General features: G+C 43.7%; 1 protein-coding gene across 1 annotated transcript in view; it reads left to right on the top strand.

Moving 5' to 3' along the window:
• Positions 1-16,739: 16,739 nt before the first annotated feature.
• CLCA2 (chloride channel accessory 2) overlaps positions 16,740-18,859 on the top strand; it is a 38,809-nt gene continuing 36,689 nt past the window's right edge. Inside the window, exons 1-2 of the mRNA XM_054477730.2 lie at positions 16,740-17,366; positions 18,273-18,410. Of these exons, the coding sequence (XP_054333705.1) occupies positions 17,181-17,366; positions 18,273-18,410 (324 nt within the window). The 5' untranslated portion in view covers positions 16,740-17,180. The remainder of the gene's footprint in view (positions 17,367-18,272; positions 18,411-18,859) is intronic.

Genomic DNA, 18,859 nt, shown 5'->3' with positions numbered 1-18,859 from the left:
CAGGGACACTGGCTCTTTCTGCCTTTCTGCTCTGCTACCCTTTGCAAAAAGCAAAAAGACTGCCCTCACACCTTTTACCTGACGGTCACAGAGCCCCCCTCAGCTTCTGACACCATGATAAGAAAGAAGAATGGGGGTTTTCCAGACTTCTCTTTTCAGGGAGAAAAATCTTTTTTATAAATGATCTCAAAACCACCACCTCCTTCTCTTGCACCTCCCTCCTCCTAGCATATCCTATTGTCAGGTCACATACTCACGTTGCAGTTTAAGGGCGGCTTGGAAAAATGAGCATCGGACATTTGACCTCCGTCATGGAAGACAGGTTCTGCCAGCAAGAAAGAAGGAAGGAGAATGGTGATTGGGTAGGCATTAACAAAACCTAAGCGGAGGCCACACACATGAGAAACCGGCAATACATTAATTGAGATTAATATCTATTAAACTCTTACTCTGGCCTAGTCATAGTTTTAATCACTCTATGTCCCACTTAATTATTACACCAATTTTACAGATGTAGCAACTGAGGCATAGAGATGTTTAATAACTTAGCTAAGGACACACAACTAGTAAGAAGCAGAGCTGGGATTTCAATCCAGGCAGACTAACTTGAAAGCCCAATCATTTAAGCATTTAACCACTGCTTCCACATTATTGTGATAACACAGGATTAGTAGGTGACGGCCAATAAGAGTTCATATAATGGAAAACAGAAGTGGCAGGAAATTTTGATATATTCTTATACTCTGGAATTTTATTCTTTTGTCTTTATTCCCTTCTTTGTAAGTCATCTACAATGTGTGACTCATTGCTATAATGTAGATTATGATAAGTCATTCAAATGGAGATAAAGCATGTATGTGATGTAATAACATTTAGGATAAGTTATGACACTAAAAAATTTACTCTTTTATTCTTTAAAAAGATAATATGCTTCTTGAAAAGTTTCTTTTCAAAAATGTGTCACTCATAACCATTGTTTTCAAAAGACTCGATATTTTTGTAATATGAATATTTGATCTTGGATAAAATGTACTATATATTGTACACTTTTTGTTTTGGAAATTATTGCATTTTTAGCAACCAATTATAACATTACATCAAAGAACTGATTCATTTTCCTTTTTCCTAGTTATCAGACTCTAAAAAATCTCTACTCAAAAATATCCCATTACTTTCTAATAGAGAAAAAATTAAAACAGATATATTGTGAAAGAGACATACTAATTTTTTTTTAAGTTGTTCCCAGCTGGGCACAGTGGCTCACACCTGTAATCCCAGCACTTTGGTAGGCCGAGGCGGGCTGATCACCTGAGGTCAGGAGTTCGAGACCAGCCTGGCCAACATGGTGAAACCCTGTCTGTGCTAAAAATACAAAAATTAGCTGGGCATGGTGGCAGGCACCTGTAATCCCAGCTACTGGGCAGGCTGAGGCAGGAGAATCGCTTGAACCTGGGAGGCGGAGGTTGCAGTGAGCTGAGATCACACCATCGCACTCCAGCCTGGGAGATAAGAGCAAAACTTTGTCTCCAAAAAAAAAAAAAAAAAAAAAAGTTGTTCCCTAGCCTTCATGGGGGAGTATAAAAAAAGGCAGAGGAGAAAGTACTCATATGAGAGAGACTAAAAGAATTGGCGAGGAATGAGGAATAAGATCAAAGTGGTCTTAGTTTAAGCAGGACCTTCATTAGAATTTTCAAGCAAGCCATAGCCAAAACTCTTGGAATAATCAAAACAGGAGATTATTCAAGAAAACTGGGAACAAGGTAGAATGCTAGGCATGGTGGGATATGGGAAGAACCCTGAGACCTTACTCTGAGACCTTGGCTATGCCCAGCTAGTTAAAGGGAAAATGGCAGCTTTAGAAAATAGAGCTGACATGTCACAAGAAAAAGAATGTCAGAGGAGAAAATACTCTGACTTTGAATTCAGAGAAGAATAAATAAAGGTGAACTCTACTCCCTTTTCAAGGCCCCAGGAAGATGAGTGTCTTTGCCAGAATAGTCTTTGAAAGCTCTTATTGAAGAATCCCTTTTGGGGAGAGCACTTGGTAAATGTCTGGGGTGGAGGGGAGCTCTTCTACTTCTCCTATCTTGCCTGGATTTTGAGTGAGTGGTGCTTAGGATTCAGAGGAGTAAGGCACGGGCTCTGTATGAGGCCAGGAAAGGCTTGTTTTGTTGATGGTTGGTTGGATGGTTTTACTTTTCAGAGTGAGGAAGAGAGAAGAGAAGAGGGATGAAGATCCCTCAAGATAGAAAGAGGCTGAGGCAAATTAGGAGCCAAGGAAGATCCACATTTGTGGAAAATTATTTAAAGAATGTTGCCAGCCAGGTGTGTGGTGGCTCACGCCTGTAATCCCAGCACTTTGGGGGGCCGGGGCAAGTGGATTGCTTGAGCTCACGAGTTCGAGACCAGTCTGGGCAACATGGCAAAACCCTGTCTCTACAAAAAATACAAAAATTAGCTAGGCCTGATGGTGTGCACCTGTAGTTCCAGCTACTCAGGAGGCTGAGGTGAAAGGATGGTTTCAGCCTGGGAGGTGGAGGTTGCAGTGAGCTGAGATGTCACCACTGTACTCCAGCCTGGGCAACAGAACCAGACCTTATCTCAATAATAAATTAAAAAATAAATAAAGAATTGTCAGGTTCTAACTGAGGTCCAAGGGGAGTCAGTGGGTAAGTGGCAGGTAGCTAGAAAAACACTCAAGGAATCATAGACAGTTTCGACATGGCTTTACTCTCTCTCTGGGCATGAGTGAACCATATGTATAGCATTAGCAGGGTAATTATACCTTTTTCAGACAATACTGGCTCTGAGCCCTAATGCACCTCATGTGGCATGGTTACATAATGTGTGGAGTTGTGCGCCTGCACTCCAAACCCCCTGAATCATGCTGCACCAGAAGGCCACTTCAGCCTACTCCTGACTAAAGTGCAGCCATATCGCTTACACTCCACCCCCTAGTCTAAGGGCCTCCTCCAGGCAGGGATACGTGACCATAGAGTGGAGACCTGAATCCATATCCCACAACAACAATACAGACAGCAACAGCTCACTACTAGGATCCCAGCTATGCTACTTATGACTGTTAGGGCCCAGCATAGGCCAGAGCCTGGGGAATGCCACCATCTCTGCAGGGGATCATCAGTAAGGCTCTCAACTGCCTTAATCTCCCATGAGATCCCTTGCAGGGCTGCTGTTAAGTTCTGCTGATTGTCAGGGATAAAGGTACAACACTGTGTTCCTAAAAGGACACAGGTGCCTCCTTGGGCAGCAGTTATTATGCCTAAGGCCATTCTGTTTTGCCACACCACCTTTCTGATCTGATCAACCTCATCCATTAACAGGAGGAGGGCCGGTCAGTGTAATTCAGAGCCCAAGTGTTGTGCTCTACAAGAACAGTAACTTGTGCTTCTACAGTTATGACACCTGCTCCAGGGATAGTCATTGCGTAGAACCACCAGGGGGCTCATCGCATTTGCGAAAATGAAGAGCGTAGCACCTCCCAGTTACGCTGACATCTGGGCAACATGGAGAGAACAGTGGCAGGTACATAAGGCCACCCCCAGGTACAACATCCAATCCAGTCATCTGGCAGGTAAGGCCACCCTGTGTCCCCACAGACTCATAAAATCTCAGGGGCAAAAAGTCCATTGGGCGTGACCTTAGTGGGGCCACTTATTCCATCCTACCTTTAGTGCGGCAACACATGTTATGTTTGCACAGACTGTGACGGATACCCATCCCACAGTGGTGTTAGCCCAGTGTTGCTCTATGCACTGCAGTGCCTGGGCCAGGGATACTACATGTTCCCCCGCTAGCCAGCCCCGCCTGTCATAAAGGCTACAGGCCAGCCAGGGGGTGGGCACACCATGGGTCTTGCAGCATCCTTTGTCCAGAGCTTGCCACTTTGCGTTCCAGGTGTCAGCTATGGGACTCCAAGTCTCCAGCTATGTCCAGTTCTCTGCAGATGTGGGATGCATGTGCCAAGGCAAGCTATCCGCAGCTGCTGCTGGAAGGGTGGTGCAGACCCAACGGTTGAAAACATTAGTCACCTCAGCATAGGTCCACAGTGCAGTTGGAGCATGTTAACCTATGTCAAAGTGACAGAGCAAGCACAGGTACTAATGGGGGTAAGTCACGACCCTCAGGCAAAATACAAGCTAACATTTCATCCCTAGATAACAATGCAGCCGCCAAGGGCTTTTGCCCTGGGCGATGGTACCACACCTTCTCAGCTCCCCATGGTTTGAGTCCTGTATCAGTGCCACAGTCACAGGGGAGCTCATAGTAGGCCACACAGACAGTACATATGTCACCTGGAGGAGGGCTCCTTCCCCGGCTGCTCCACCATGAACAGCCAACCACAGGGGCATGCATCAAACACCCAAGGAGCAACATGCAAGTCACACTGCAGGCCCTCCCCCCAGGGAGCTATGATGGCCAGCCACCAGCAGTGGGGAGCTTGGAGGGTCCACAGACACAGCCAGGTTTTCTGTTCTCCTGCCTTCAAGGGTGTTGGGGCAGGCAACAATAGGTTACCATAAGTCCCCATATCTGGTCAGAGGAGGTCATCCCTGGTATGCATCTGCAACTGAATGGGACAGTGGCCCAGTGTAACAAAGCCTTCACTGGGGCTGGGCCACCTTTCGGTGGTCATTCATTCAAGGTTTGGAGCACCAGGTCCAGCCTGGAACTCCAGCCCCGCAAAGATGGGGGTGTGGCATGCAAGCATAACCCATTCTTCAGGAGCCTGTTATATTGCTCAATCATACCCACAGCTTGTGTGTTGTATGGCACATGGAGTCCCCACTTTATGCCCATTTGTTGTGCCCATTTTTGTACCTGTTGTCCAGTGAAATGTGTTCCCCTATCACTCTCAATGGCCAGAGGGTAACCACACAGGGCACATAAGTGTTGCAGGGCCTGAATGGTGTTCTGTTGGTTGACCACCCTGCAACGGTAGGGGAACAACAGGCCTGTGGCTACATCCACAGCTGTTAGCACATGCGTATACTCTAGCAGCTTCAGCAGTGGCCTGATGTAGTCTACTTGCCACCTGGTCAAGGGTACTTGCCCTATCATTACTGTTGTGTAACACTGGGCAGCTGCCTCTGATTAGGGTATGTCTGAGCACATGCTGGGCATTTCTGACAAGCCTCCCAAATATCTTGCATGGGCAGGGACAGATCCCAATGCATATTGACCTGTTGCATCAGTTTACCCCCGCATGTCCCAGTTTCTGGTGTAGCCACATGGCCACATCTCATGTAGGTGCCGACTCTAACCATCAGACCTTAGCCAAGACATCTGCCTCAGCATTGCTGGGGGTAGCCAAAGGCCACTTATGTATTTTCCTGGTAGTTAACCACAAGGTTAAACCTTGATAGACCACCCAAATATCCATACAGATTACCATAGGTTTTGCCTCCTTGGTGATCACCATCCATAGGGCTCTGTGTTCAGCCCATTGCCTACTTCGTCCATACCAAGTTTCAAACCATATGGTGTCAGTACTAGGTTGGACTGCAACAGCGGTCCAGGGAGCAGTAGCACCTCAGCTAGACCCATCTGTGTACCATGCCACATCAGGAGTGGGGGCAACGCCCTTCCTTAAATGAAGGCTCAGGGTCTAGGGGTGCCTCAGGCCTTATCTTCCTTTAAGACTACAGGTCCCAAGACCTCTTGCAACTCTACTACTAAGGGGCTTGTACTCAGCATACTCCACTGCTCCAAGTAGTCGCCCCACTTTGCCAAGGTGGATGTCTGCACCGTCCCAGTCTAGGGGGTCATTACCCATGATGCACCCATCCTACTATTGGGTAAGTCATTCACACAATGACTGCAGCCGATCCTGTCACACTCTCACAAGCCTGAAGGGCGGCATATACAGCTGCTAGCTGTTTCTCTATCAAGGAATACCAGAGCTCAGCTCCCTTCCATAGGGATCAAAAGCCTAATGGCATTCTCAAGTGCTCCTTGTGCTGCCACAGGTCCCATCTGAAACCATCTGTGGTCACATGCACATCCAGCTCAAATGGGTACCCCTGGTCAACTACCCGTAGGGCTTTTGCTGGCTGAATAGCCTGCTTGGCTGGCAGGAAGGCAGTCTCAGCCACATCATCCCAATCCCAGGTAGCTCCCTTCTTTGTTAACCAATGCAATGGTTTTATCACTTTGAGCTAAATTGGGCACAAATGCCCACCAATATCCCAGGAGGCCCACAAAAGTTTGCAGGTGCTTCACCGTGGTGGGGTGGAGATATGCCTGAATCTTATCAATGATAACCTCTGGGATGGCCTTTGTCTCACCCGACCAGATAACTCCCAATAATTTGGCAGATAATCTAGGCCTTTGGACCCTGGATTCACTGACAGCCCAACTGCATGCTGCCAAACGTTGCTGCAAGAGGGGCACTGCCACTTCTAAATCAGCAAGAGAATCAGAGGTTAACATAATATCATCAACATAATGGAATAGGTGGGCCCCTTCTGGACATTGCCAAGTAGCTAAATCTGTAGCAACTAGACCGTGACATTTGGTGGGGCTGTGCACATAGCCCTGTGGCAACACTGTAAAAGTTCATTGTTCCCCGTCCCACATGAAGACGAACTGTTCCTAGCTTTCTGGAGTGATGTCTATGGAGAAAAATGTATTGGCCGAGTTCACTACATAGTGGTACTGTCCCAGTTCTGTCATCAAATGGTCCATCAAATCCATTATTGATGGTACAGCTGCATGCAAAGGGGATGTTACTTAATTTAGTTCCTGATAGTCCACCATCATCCACCAAGTTTCATCAGGCTTTCCATCTGGTCACACTGGAGAACTGTAGGGGTTGTAGGTGCCACACACTATCTGCACCTCCTCCAGCTTTTTAATTGTCTCAGTCATCTCTGTATGCCCACCCGGCAAATGGTATTGATAAATCGAAGTAACCCGTTGGGGTTGTGGCAGGATCTGAGGCTGGTGATGCATATGTCCATGCAGCACTGGCTTCACCACATGCACTCGGAGTCTGAATTACCTTGTGTGGTTTGTAACACCAGGCCCTGTAAAATGTTCACCCCCAGAATGTATTCCGGTATGGGAGACACATACACAATATATAAGCGGAGAGCCAAACAGCCCATGCCAAGGTACGATACAGGCTTCACTTTCACTGATAAGCCACCATAACTGTCAATGTAAGCAGGTTTCTGGAAACTTATCCAGGTTCCCATAAACAAGGCTGCAATCTGTGCCAGTATCCGCCAGCGCCAGCACCTGCTGTACATTAGTGGGAGAGCAGTGGATTGCTAATTCCACATGTGGCCTTCAGTTATCTAGTGTCCCCGCAAGCTGGGGACCTCAGCCAGTTCCCTAATCAAACCGAAAAGGCTCTACATTTCCACCTGGCTGCAGCAAGTAGTCTTTGAGCTAAAGTACCCAGGTGGGACCGGGTGGCACCGGGTGGCGCAGCAACGTCCTTCTCCCCCTTGGGCATTTTCTGGAATTGCTACTCTGAAGACAACTATCTTCACAAAGTTAAGAGTACGTCATTGGGCTGCTTATCAATTTTCTCTCATCCAATCCCAGCCAAAATCAAATCTATCTACATCTGTGAGCATGTCACTCAATTGTGACTCCCTTTTCTCCCATGGTAGGGACCCTATGGGCAAGACGTCTTCCCCTTCTTTACTGTGTGGAGCCCTTGGTCCCACCAATGGCCTTCTGCTTCTGCAAGAGCCGCCACAGCAGTAGTCACTTCATGTATGCAGCATCCTACGTATGGGGTAAGGACAGCAGTTAGGAAGCCAAAGGCACTCGGGAGCACAGAACCCAACATGAGATCCCTCATGTGGGAGGTGAAATGTTCATCATCTGGCCCCCAGGTATTCAGGTCAAACATAGTGTGATGGCTAATACTGAGTGTCAATTCGCTTCAATTGAAGGATACAAAGTATTGATCCTGGGTGTGTCTGTGAGGGTGTTGCCAAAAGAGATTAACATTTGAGTCAGGGGGCTGGGGAAGGCAGATCCACCCTTAATCTGGTGGGCACAATCTAATCAGCTGCCAGCGGATATAAAGCAGGCAGAAAAACGTGAAAAGGAGAAAACAGGCCTAGCCTCCCAGCCTACATCTTTCTCCCATGCTGGATGCCTCCTGCCCTAGAATATTGGACTCCACATTCTTCAATTTTGAGATCTGAACTGGCTCTCCTTGCTCCTCAGCTTGCAGACAGAGTTTAATACTTAATAAACTCTCATATATATATACATATATATATGTATGTATGTATCTCCTATTAGTTTTGTCCAAGAGAACCCTAATACACATAGCCCGCTGCATACTTATCTCCCAGGTGACTTGCACCAAATTGGCATACAACTGCCATTTACTCATGGTTTCAAGTATTTCATTGGTGTCCTTCCACACCATCTGTATGGCTGCCTATAGCCACTCAATCAAGGTGTGGTCACCTTGCCCTTGTGTCAGCCACCAGCTAACCTGCAACCGCTGATGGAGGGAGGGGTGAGTCGTGATAGAGGCCATCTTTTCCATCTCAGAGGCAGAAGAGGTGATACTGTCTGCTCCCTCATCCCACAAACGAAGCATCCAGATGAGCGGAGGTTCCCCTGGATGCTGACGGCACTGCTTGCCTAACTCCCACAACTCAGTTGGGGTATAGGCAGTATTTGAAGTATGTTGCATTACAGTGGTGGGTCTCTGAGCCTATCCTTGGGGCCCCAATGGCTGCTTATGTTCTACCTTCTGGTGGGCCACTGGGTGAGCCCACAACAGGAGTTCTTCCTCCTCGGTATCTGACCAAGTAGGGGGTCTCTGGCTGAGACAACAGACCCAGACCTGCATTCACAGCAGCTTTTTAAATTTAATTTTATTTTTTTTGAGACGGGGTCTCACTCTGTCACTCAAGCTGGAGTGTAGTGGCGTGATCTCGGCTCACTGCACCCTGCACCTCCTGGGTTCAAGCAATTCTCCTGCTTCAATGGCCCAAGTAGCTGGGATTACAGGGGAGCACCACCATGCCCAGCTAATTTTTGCATTTTTAGTAGAGACGGGATTTCACCATGTTGGCCAGGCTGGTCTCAAACTCCTGACCTCAGTTATCCACCCGCCTTGCCCTCCCAAAGTGCTGGGATTACAGGCTTAAGCCACCCCGCCTGGCCCACAGCAGCTTCTAATTCCTTTTCCAAGCTCTGCAGCCAGGACTTCAGGCACCCTGCCTACACCTGGAGGTCCCCATTCATGGCAGCTTCTAACTCTTTTTCTGAGCTGTGTAGCCAGGCCTCCAGGTGCGCTGCCTGCACCTGGAGGGTCCTTATCTGCATTGCATCCCTCAGGGACTGGGTGTGTACTTCTCGTAGTGCAGTCAAAAATGCCCATCCAACTCTGCCAGCAAAGGCTCGCTCCTTGGTGGTCTGTGCTTCCAGCTGCTTCAGCACCTTCTCCACGCTCATGGGGGACCCAATTACTGCCGCCCAGGTTTCCACCAGAACAAATCCAAGCAGAACAGCCGCCACGGGGTACCACAACCCATGTTGCAGCCACATGGCCAACCTGGAATCAGTGGGGAACCAAAGGCTCACTCTCCTCAGTATCCTGTTCACGATGCCAATTGTCAGATTCTAACTGAGGTCTGAGGGGAGTTGGTGGGCAAGTGGTGGGTAGCTGGAAAAACATTGAGGAATCATAGACAGTTTTGACATGGCTTTACTCTCTGGATGCGAGCGAGCTGTATGTACAGAGTTAGCAGGGTAATTATACCTTTTACAGACAATAATGGTTCCAAGCCAAGCACGAGCTCACATGGGTGATCACCTAATGCACTTCGTGTCACGTGGTTACATAATGTGCAGGGTTGTGCACCTGCTCTCCAAACCCACTGAGTCATGCTGCACCAGAAGGCCACCTCTGCCTGCTCTTGACTAAAGTGCAGCTATTTCCCTTACAAGAATGTTGCAATTTTCACTGACTGCTTAAGTTTTATTTTCTTCTGTGATATAAATACTTCTCCAGTTTCCCTAAGAACTCTTTAGTAAAGTCTAAATTGCTGCAAACACAGTATATACATGGTTCTTTGAGAAATTTCAAATACTACACTTAAGACAATGTAGTGAAACACAGAAGCAGTAGGTGTGGATCTGGGAAGCAGGAGTTTTGAGAAATCAAGAATCCAGCATAGTTGCAGAAATTTAGGAGGGGCTTGATCTTCCATGGGCCATGAAATTGACAAATGTAAAAGCCAATTATACCTACTTCTCTGAGGAGCAAGAGAACTCCAGCTGACAGTACTGATAATTATACTAATTAATAATTACTGTAGAATCAGCTGCCATTTATGAGCATTTATGGATGAGGCATTAAGAACCACAGCCTTATAAGCTTAAACTTGAACTACATTTTTGTCATTTGACTACCAATGACTATAGGTCTCAGGTTATTTTTTGTTGTTGTTTCTCATTTTATCTCATCTCTTGTCAGTCAGCATTACGTTAAGGCCATTTGGGCAGCCAAAGAAGTATGATCCTTCCTCTTAATAAGCCTATAAGCTGAAGGGCTCTTATTTCACCCACACAGCAACAATATTTAATAGGGAGAGGAAAGGAAATCCCAGGAAAGTTGGAGGAAGAAGACGATTCAACCTGTTGTCTGAGCTTTGTCTCCATTCCTCACTGGCATTACAGTTACACCCTCCAACTGGCCCCCACTCCACCTGCGGCCTCCTTCCATCGACTTCCAACTCAGCAGCCAGAGTGGTCCTTACAAAAAGAACGTCTGAAGGTCATACTATATCACTCTGCCAAATTTACCACTGAGTCCCCATTTTACAGAGTAAACTCTCATCCTTTACATAAAGTTGCAAGCTTTGCATGATCTGTGCACCAGAGGCCACCTGGATGCTTTAGCCTCTCCAGAGCCAGAGATTTCACCTCCTCTCTCACTCTGCTGTCCTGTGCCCACTCCACTGCAGCACCAGCCAGTCTCAGCCTCTTGCACTTCTACCTGCTCTGTTTTACTCTAGGGTAGTTTCGTGATTCCTCCCCTCACTCCTGGTAATCTTATCTGTGAGGCCTTCCTCATACCACTTAACACAAAATAGAAAACCCCAACTTCAACCCTCTCATTGCCTCCCCACCTTATCTGATTTCTTATGTGGCAACTAGATATTACATTATACTTCTTTGTTGTGTCTCTCCCTTCTCTGGAATGTAAATTCCAACAGGACAGGGACTTGGTTGGTTTTGTTCATTCATACCCAGCACGTAGAAAAGTGCCTGGCATCTAGTAGGAACACAGTTTTGTTTTTAACAGCTTTATTGAGATATAATTGACAGAATTTTACTTTTGAATGAATGAATGAATGAGTGTGCAAAAAGAGAGAGTAAGAAAAGTTAAGGGAGCAGTCCCCTGCTGAGTAAGGCAATCATTGAAAATCACTTGTTTGAGGCTATGTGTTGGAGATCACTGAGGAAGCATAAGAAATTTAAAAAAAAGTGCCCATTAAAACAATCTTATCATGCCTCACATGTGATCAATAAGAAAATAGCTGGATTCAACTGGGGGCGGGGAGGGGCAGGGCAGGGCTTTAATAATAGAGAAGTGATTGTGAATTTTAGAATTCCAAAACCTACAGATCAGTGGTTTTTGTTTGTTTGTTTGTTTTAAAACAAACAAACAAAAAAACCACACAGTTCTTTGCAGTTGTTTCTTTACAAAGAATATTTAAACAATGGTGTCACCATAACTAATGCAATGTTTTTCTCCTGAGTTCTGAAGAATACACAGGCCTTTTCCATAGAAGGTAAAAATGTGTTTAAAGACTATAAAGACTACCTCTTTCTGGTGTAAAGGCTATAAACATGAAGTAAATCCCTAGACATTTCCCAGGAGCTTTCCTGACCCAGAGGTTACTTCAAGTATGGCCCAAGGACCAGTGGCCCCAGCCACATAAATAAATTTCCAATATATATTTCATATATTAGGTTGAGTTTAACGTAAGTTATTAATGTTTATCATAATGATTTATTCGTTCTTTATGGGCAATCCTCACTTATTAAAGATGTCATTGGTTGGCTGAAATTAATAATTCCCCGTTAATTCACAATTTATATTTTAGTGGTAACTATAAAATAAAACAAAGGCTGCATCAGTCACAAATTAATTTACATTTGTATTGGAAACGTAAGGGGGCATAATGGAAGCTTAATAGACGTGTAGAATATTGGTCTCATCTTGACCCACTGAATCAGAATCTGCATTTGAATAGGTGATTCTTGGGTATAATAAAACTTGAAAAGCACTGTTCTGGACAGCTTTTGGTACATTTTGGAAGGGAGGTCTGTGCAGGCCCGTTCTGTTGCTGAGAATTTATTTAGAGATTCATAGCCCCAGATACCTGCACCCCAAGAACAGAAGGGGGAGCCCTAATCTCCCAGTTCCCGGTTGAAAAACTGGTTATAGTTGCTTCCTGTTCTTCACAGGGCAGGTAATGTGAAATGGAGTATTAGAAGCAGCACAAGTAGAGGAAGGAGAACAAAAAATACCCCCTACCCCTTCCCAGTGGGGTTGCGAGCAAGAGGAGAATCTGGCAAATCCCTAGGGTCTCAGAAACATACGGAGGCCACTGTCAGAGCAGGACGCAATCAAGGAAAAACTAGGGAAGAACAGAGTCGAAATCTTGTTCTTCTACTTCTGTGTACTGTTCTGAGTCTCCCTGGTTATTTTTCATGTCTTTAATAAATTTCCTACACTTCTGCTTTCTCTTTTTTCTTTCCTCTCAAAAGTAACAGTAGTAATAACGATAATATCTTATATCCACATGATGCTATATACTCTCTGGTATATAGTAGATACAACAGTCTTTTACAAAAGGCAAGTTTGAGGCTGTTTTGCAAATGATAAATGTTCCATACACTTTCTCCCATTTTTAAATTGGGTTATCATTAAAAGTATTTCTTGTTTTTCATTCATTTTGGCAAATTTTGGAGGGTTTCGGTGTGTTTGTGGGCACACAAGATAATCTGTTGAGTTATTGCCAAAGTGAATTGAATGAGGAAAGTGAGGAAAAATAATACCATTAAGTAGATCAGCCCCCTTATTTTGAAGGTGACAAAACCAAGCCTCAAGAGTTTAGGTGATGTGACTTGGATCCTACAGCAAGTGAATAAAACCAGTATCTCCCATTCTTTACATTCCACAGTACAGTCTACTGATATGCATGGAATAAATTTTAGAGAACCTGTGAGCTAAATCTTAACCTTGTGTCCAAGACAGATCTCACCTAAATGGTCCTTTAAAAAGATAGCTACTCTTACTATTCTTTAATTTCCACAGAAGCAGAATTTATGAGTTCCTGTGACTCTTGAGATACAGTATGATTAAGAAGGGCTTTGAAAAGTGCAAAGCACCATACAAACATGAGAGATTGTTTCTAATAATGACTGGTGCCCATAAGCCTTTATTGCCGAGAGTGTCTTTACAATATCCAAACTTAGTGCCTCCTTCTGCAATGTGAGACAGTCTCTGTTTTGTTCAATTTTGGAATCTTTTCACCATCAGGTTCTCAAGCAGCTATCTCTGAAACAAACTGGTTTATCCTGACATGCTCAATTCTGAGTTTGTGTTTCATTGTGTTTCACCTTTGCTCTTGATCACCATGCTTTGACGCGGTGGTGATTTGACAATACAAATGGCTTCCCAGACCCTATCTGGACCATCCACTTTGTTCCTTTGCTTTGAAAATGAGTCTAAATTTGAAGGAAATTGGATAAAGGAGGTAGGGAATGTACCATCTGGGCCCTTGGCAAACTCTGTGTTTTGTTTAAATTCTTAATCTTGACAATTTGTCTCACTTCTTTTCTGATTTATTTCACAGGGGTTACATAAACTAACATGGCCCATGAGCTGTGTAGCCCAACCGTACAGTGTACTACACTTTCCTCTTCTAGATGGGATTGTTGAAACCAAAGCCTGAGAGGAAATAATCCAAAATTTTCTGTGATTTCCCCAAGATGTCAAATCTTCTGACTTCTCTGACACCAATTGGATGTTTTATTCACTTAGACTGTGGGTCTGTACCAGCTGACTCCATGAAAAAAAATAGACAGGCCCTTCTGGGGCCAGGTTGAACTGCAGAGTCAGACAAAGAACAAAGATGTGCTTTAGATTCTTCAGTTACTGAAATTGAATAACCCTTATTTTCTTGAAAGCAGAATAACAGCAAAGCAGATTCCTAGAGTTTATATAACATTGAAATAAAACACTTAAAAACTGTATTCCTCCTTTCTTTTCCTTTAGGTATATTTTCTTTCTCAGATATTATAAAATCTAAAATCTATGGCTATGACCAGTTAATTTTTGTTTAATGAAAGGATAAAAAGTTCACTTTATTGATAAAGTCACACTTCACAAAAAGATGCTGTGCTCAGTATAATTTCTAATTCCTTTACTCAATTTCATTTTCTCCACCTTTTCAGTTTTGTCTGCTGTAAGGTCAGCCTGATGAAAGAAGAAGGCAGTAAAAAGAGACCCTCAGCTGGCCTGGTCCCAGGCCTGGCTGCAAAAAGGGCTCTGAATTATAAGTTAAAAAAAGCAGATAGACAAGAGTAGATATCATGCCTAGACTCTCAACCCAGGCTAAGCAAAGCCTGAGTGAGCTTGTTCAGGTTTCAACCCAAGTGAAGCTGGACAAAATTGTTCATTTGTAGCTGTTCTTTATAAAGTTGCATGCACTCTCTAGCCAATATTTTCCAGCCTCACATCCCAAGGGAATCATCGTAATGATAAAAACAAGTGGAGAGAGTGCTGAATGTCAGTCCTCAATCACTCCCTCCCACAGCAAACAACCTATACAAGTGTCAAGAAAAACTTCCCTGGCTGTTAGCAAAAAGCCACTCTTGCAGTGTGCTTACGAGTTTAGTTTTTGAGCATATTGGTTTATCGATGGGAATATTTTTATTCTTAAAATCACAAGAGGTTGGCATAAGAAAATAAACTGCCAGGGATATTTGAAATGAAGTGCATTGTTCTGCTCAATGAGTCACATTTACAGACAGAGCCTTTGGAGCTGCCACACCTCTGGCCTTCTACTCTGAATACACAGTAAACAAACAGAAAAAAACTAGGGCTGGGAATTCAGTTCGGGAGAAAAGGCAGCTAAGCTGACCTTTGAACTTTAGGGTAAGACACTTGGGCAGTCACGTAATGACCAGCGCCATCTCATTCTCCAGGGAGAGCGCCATACTCAAGCACTGCCTGTCAAGAGGGAGCAAGAGGGAAACTGCTCTAGAACAGAAGAGATGCCTTCTAGAAAACAAGAGTGGGGGAAAGAATTTTTACACTATAACCCAGGACTCCTTCACTATCTTGTTTTATTTACTTCTCCTGACTCCATTCATTCAGCCATTCAACAGAGAGTTTACTGAGCTAGATGCTGGGGAAGTACTGAATAAAAACAGACTCCATCCCTTCCCTCATACAGCAGGAAGCTGACAATCAATTATACAATAAAAATGTGACATTGTTACCATGATCATACTGCAAAGGTGAAAGAAGGGAATTTGACTTAGTTACGGAGCTCAGGCCAGGCTTCCAGGACACAGCTGGAATTTGAAGGAAAAGCAGGTGAGAAGAAGCATGAGAATAGGATTCAAGCAAGACAGCAAGGGGAAAAAAATTCCCTCAACATCTGTCAACATTGCAGTGCAATATCAAAGCCCAGGTTCAGAAGACTCCAACCTTGGTGGGAAGAAGAGTGACATCACACTGCCCATGAAGATGGACAGTAGAGCAGAAAAGAGACGATGTTGGTGAAATCCCTGTTGAGAGCAGGGACAGACCGTTTCCTAACTGCTACACTCCCCTCCCCAGAAATGTTCTGAGAAGGGGCCACAGCAGGGAAGAGTCACAGGTTTTGCTTGCTGTGGACCTCTGACGCTGTGAATAAAACTTTTTCTTTAGTTTTACAATAGCTGTCACTGTGCGGCGTTCTTAAACACAAAGAAGAGGGAGAAATGAGGTTACTAAGATAATTTAGTAACTAAGAGAGAACATGATATATTGAAAAACAGTGGAATTTGGAGTCAGTTGGTTCATTCTAGTACGATGATAATACTCCCAACCTTGAACAAGTTACTTAGATTTTTTTGAACATTAGTTCTGTCACCCACAAAATAGGCATAATAAAATCCATCACTCAAAAAATGTTAGTTTCTTCTCTCATTGGCTAATTTTCATAATCAGAATTTCCAAGACTCATTGTTTTCATTTGAAAAGTACAAATTATACCTGCATCAGAGTACTGATATTTAAGTGAGTTCATTTGTAAACTTTAAAGCATGAGGTAACTATCAGGTATTATGAATCAGTCATAAAATATTTGCGATGGTTACTATATATTAGATCCTGTTTTTGGTCCTGGAGAAATGGAGGGTTGACTAAAGCAGGACCTCGCCCTTAGAGAGCTGAAGGAGAAATCTATTCTTCTTCCTGATGCAGAGAGAAAAGGTAGCAAGGCCAGAGGGAAAGGCCTGCACAGGCACCCAAGTTCCTGGCAGTTGGCCCTCCCTGGGGGATATCTGATATCTGACCCCCAGCCATCAGCTGAGAGCTTGCCCAGACTATCTGACCCAAGGGCTGTAGGGACTGGGCTGCAGAATGGATTTCTAAATCTTCAAAATAAACAGGCAAGGAAATCTTGCAACAAATGAAAAATGACTTGAGGGCAGTAGAAAGTACTTGTGCCAACTGATGGAGGAGGGTATGAAAAATGAGGAGAGGAAAATCACTTTAGACTTCTGTGTTTCTACTGCAAGTTGATTGAACAGTCCAGATATACTGATTTCCAGCCCAGATTTCCTGCTTTTAAGCTCCTTTGGTCTTATTTCCCTCTTCTTTCTGAGAAGTTATAAAATGAATGAGGGGCAGAATGTTTCTTGCCCAACCATGATTCAGGAGGCAGCTCAGCCACAGAACAGGCAAGCATAGCATTGCCTAGAGGAAAAGGACTTGTAGAGGCAGGTCCCAGATGGATCCACCCCAGACTTTTCAAAGAAGACACCTCCTTCATCTTGTGTTCTAAAACCTTGCAAGTTCAGGAAGAAACCATCTGCATCCATATTGAAAACCTGACACAATGTATGCAGCAGGCTCAGTGTGAGTGAACTGGAGGCTTCTCTACAGCATGACCCAAAGGAGCATTTCAGGTCCTATTTGCGACCTGAAGTTTGTGACTCTCCTGGTTGTCTTAAGTTCAGAACTCCCATTCCTGGGAGCTGGAGTACAGCTTCAAGACAATGGGTATAATGGATTGCTCATTGCAATTAATCCTCAGGTACTCGAGAATCAGAACCTCATCTCAAACATTAAGGTGAGTGGAAATTATGAAATTGATACTAGTATCCCATTTGATCAGACCTGTAGCCTTATTTAAAAAGCTAACTACCCTGCCTGGTTTGTATTTGAGTAACAGAGAGAACAGCATTTTTAAAAGATAGCGCCACAACGTTATGATTATGGCTAACTAAGCCAGTTTGTTCATCTAATTCTGTGTAGTCTCAGCTCACAGAGTATTGATCTAGCCCTCTCTTTTGTTATTGTTGGTTGCTACTAATTTCAGCTCTTTTGTTTTCCTACATGACTGTTTTTGGGGTAGCAACTTTGAAAAATAACAACCCATTGTGGCAACAAAGATTGAATATTTCACTGATGAATAAGCATGATAATGAGCATGCTTGTTAAAATCATATTGCTAGATTCCATCCTGAGGGTGAGAATTCTCAGGCAGAAAGGGTGAGAGTCTGTATGGTGGGCCAAAAAGCAAAATTATTTCTTTTCACTTGAATGTGCTGTAACATAATTGACTATTTTTACTTTAATATGGCAAGGGAGGATCATAGCTCTATGACCTAAGAGCCTCCTTTTGGTATTGCTTTAGTGAAATCAGTAGCATCATAAGGTGTGGTCTTCAATGTGCCCACAGGTGTGACATGAAAAGGATTTGTTCCGTAAAAGCTTAAAAGCCTTTCTCAAAATTGGGAAAACTATGAAGGCAAGCATAGACATGTAATTAGTGTCCTAAAATCTTCCATATAATCATTTAAAGATTTTTTAAAAATTTGCTCCTATGTTTTCCCAAAGTCTAGTGCTTTCTCTAAAAGAAATGGGTCTCTTCAAAATATTTCAATATTTTTTATTACTGTTTAAGCATACCAAAAAACCAAAACATACAGGATTTACAAGTGGTAAAGTAAGTTTTTCTTTTGTCTGGCTATAGGAAATGATAACTGAAGCTTCATTTTACCTATTTAATGCTACCAAGAGAAGAGTATTTTTCAGAAATATAAAGATTTTAATACCTGCCACATGGAAAGCTAATAATTACAGCAAAATAAGACAAGAATCATATGAAAAGGTAAGAATCCAGGATTTCATTCAATGATCTCAAGGGGAAAAAAACACAAAAATATACTGTGCTTAAACTATAAAAGTGAGAAGTTAAGTAAAAACAAATCATCAGTATTAACAATGCAAATAATATTAACGGGCAGAATGTTATCAACAAAATATATGAGAATAAACGAATGCAAATTGTGCAGTAAAAAGTGAGTCAAATGCCACAGCCTAAGTAGTTTCTCAGAAGATCTCTTTATTTTGTAACTTATGGAGTCCTTTCTGAAAAGTTTGGTTGAGGATCAAGAACTAGTTTTATCCTACTGAGGATGGGCTGCAAAGGGAACAGTTCCAATTATGACTATACCCATTTACCATCCTGTCAGGAGCAATGAACATGCATGTCCAGACAGAAATATAAACCACCATGCATATAAAAATATGACTACCGTCTTATGCCATGGTGTAGAT

This window comes from Pongo pygmaeus, chromosome 1 (assembly GCF_028885625.2).
Source record: "Pongo pygmaeus isolate AG05252 chromosome 1, NHGRI_mPonPyg2-v2.0_pri, whole genome shotgun sequence".
Taxonomy (NCBI): domain Eukaryota; kingdom Metazoa; phylum Chordata; class Mammalia; order Primates; family Hominidae; genus Pongo; species Pongo pygmaeus.
This window is presented reverse-complemented; position numbering and strand designations above follow the sequence as displayed.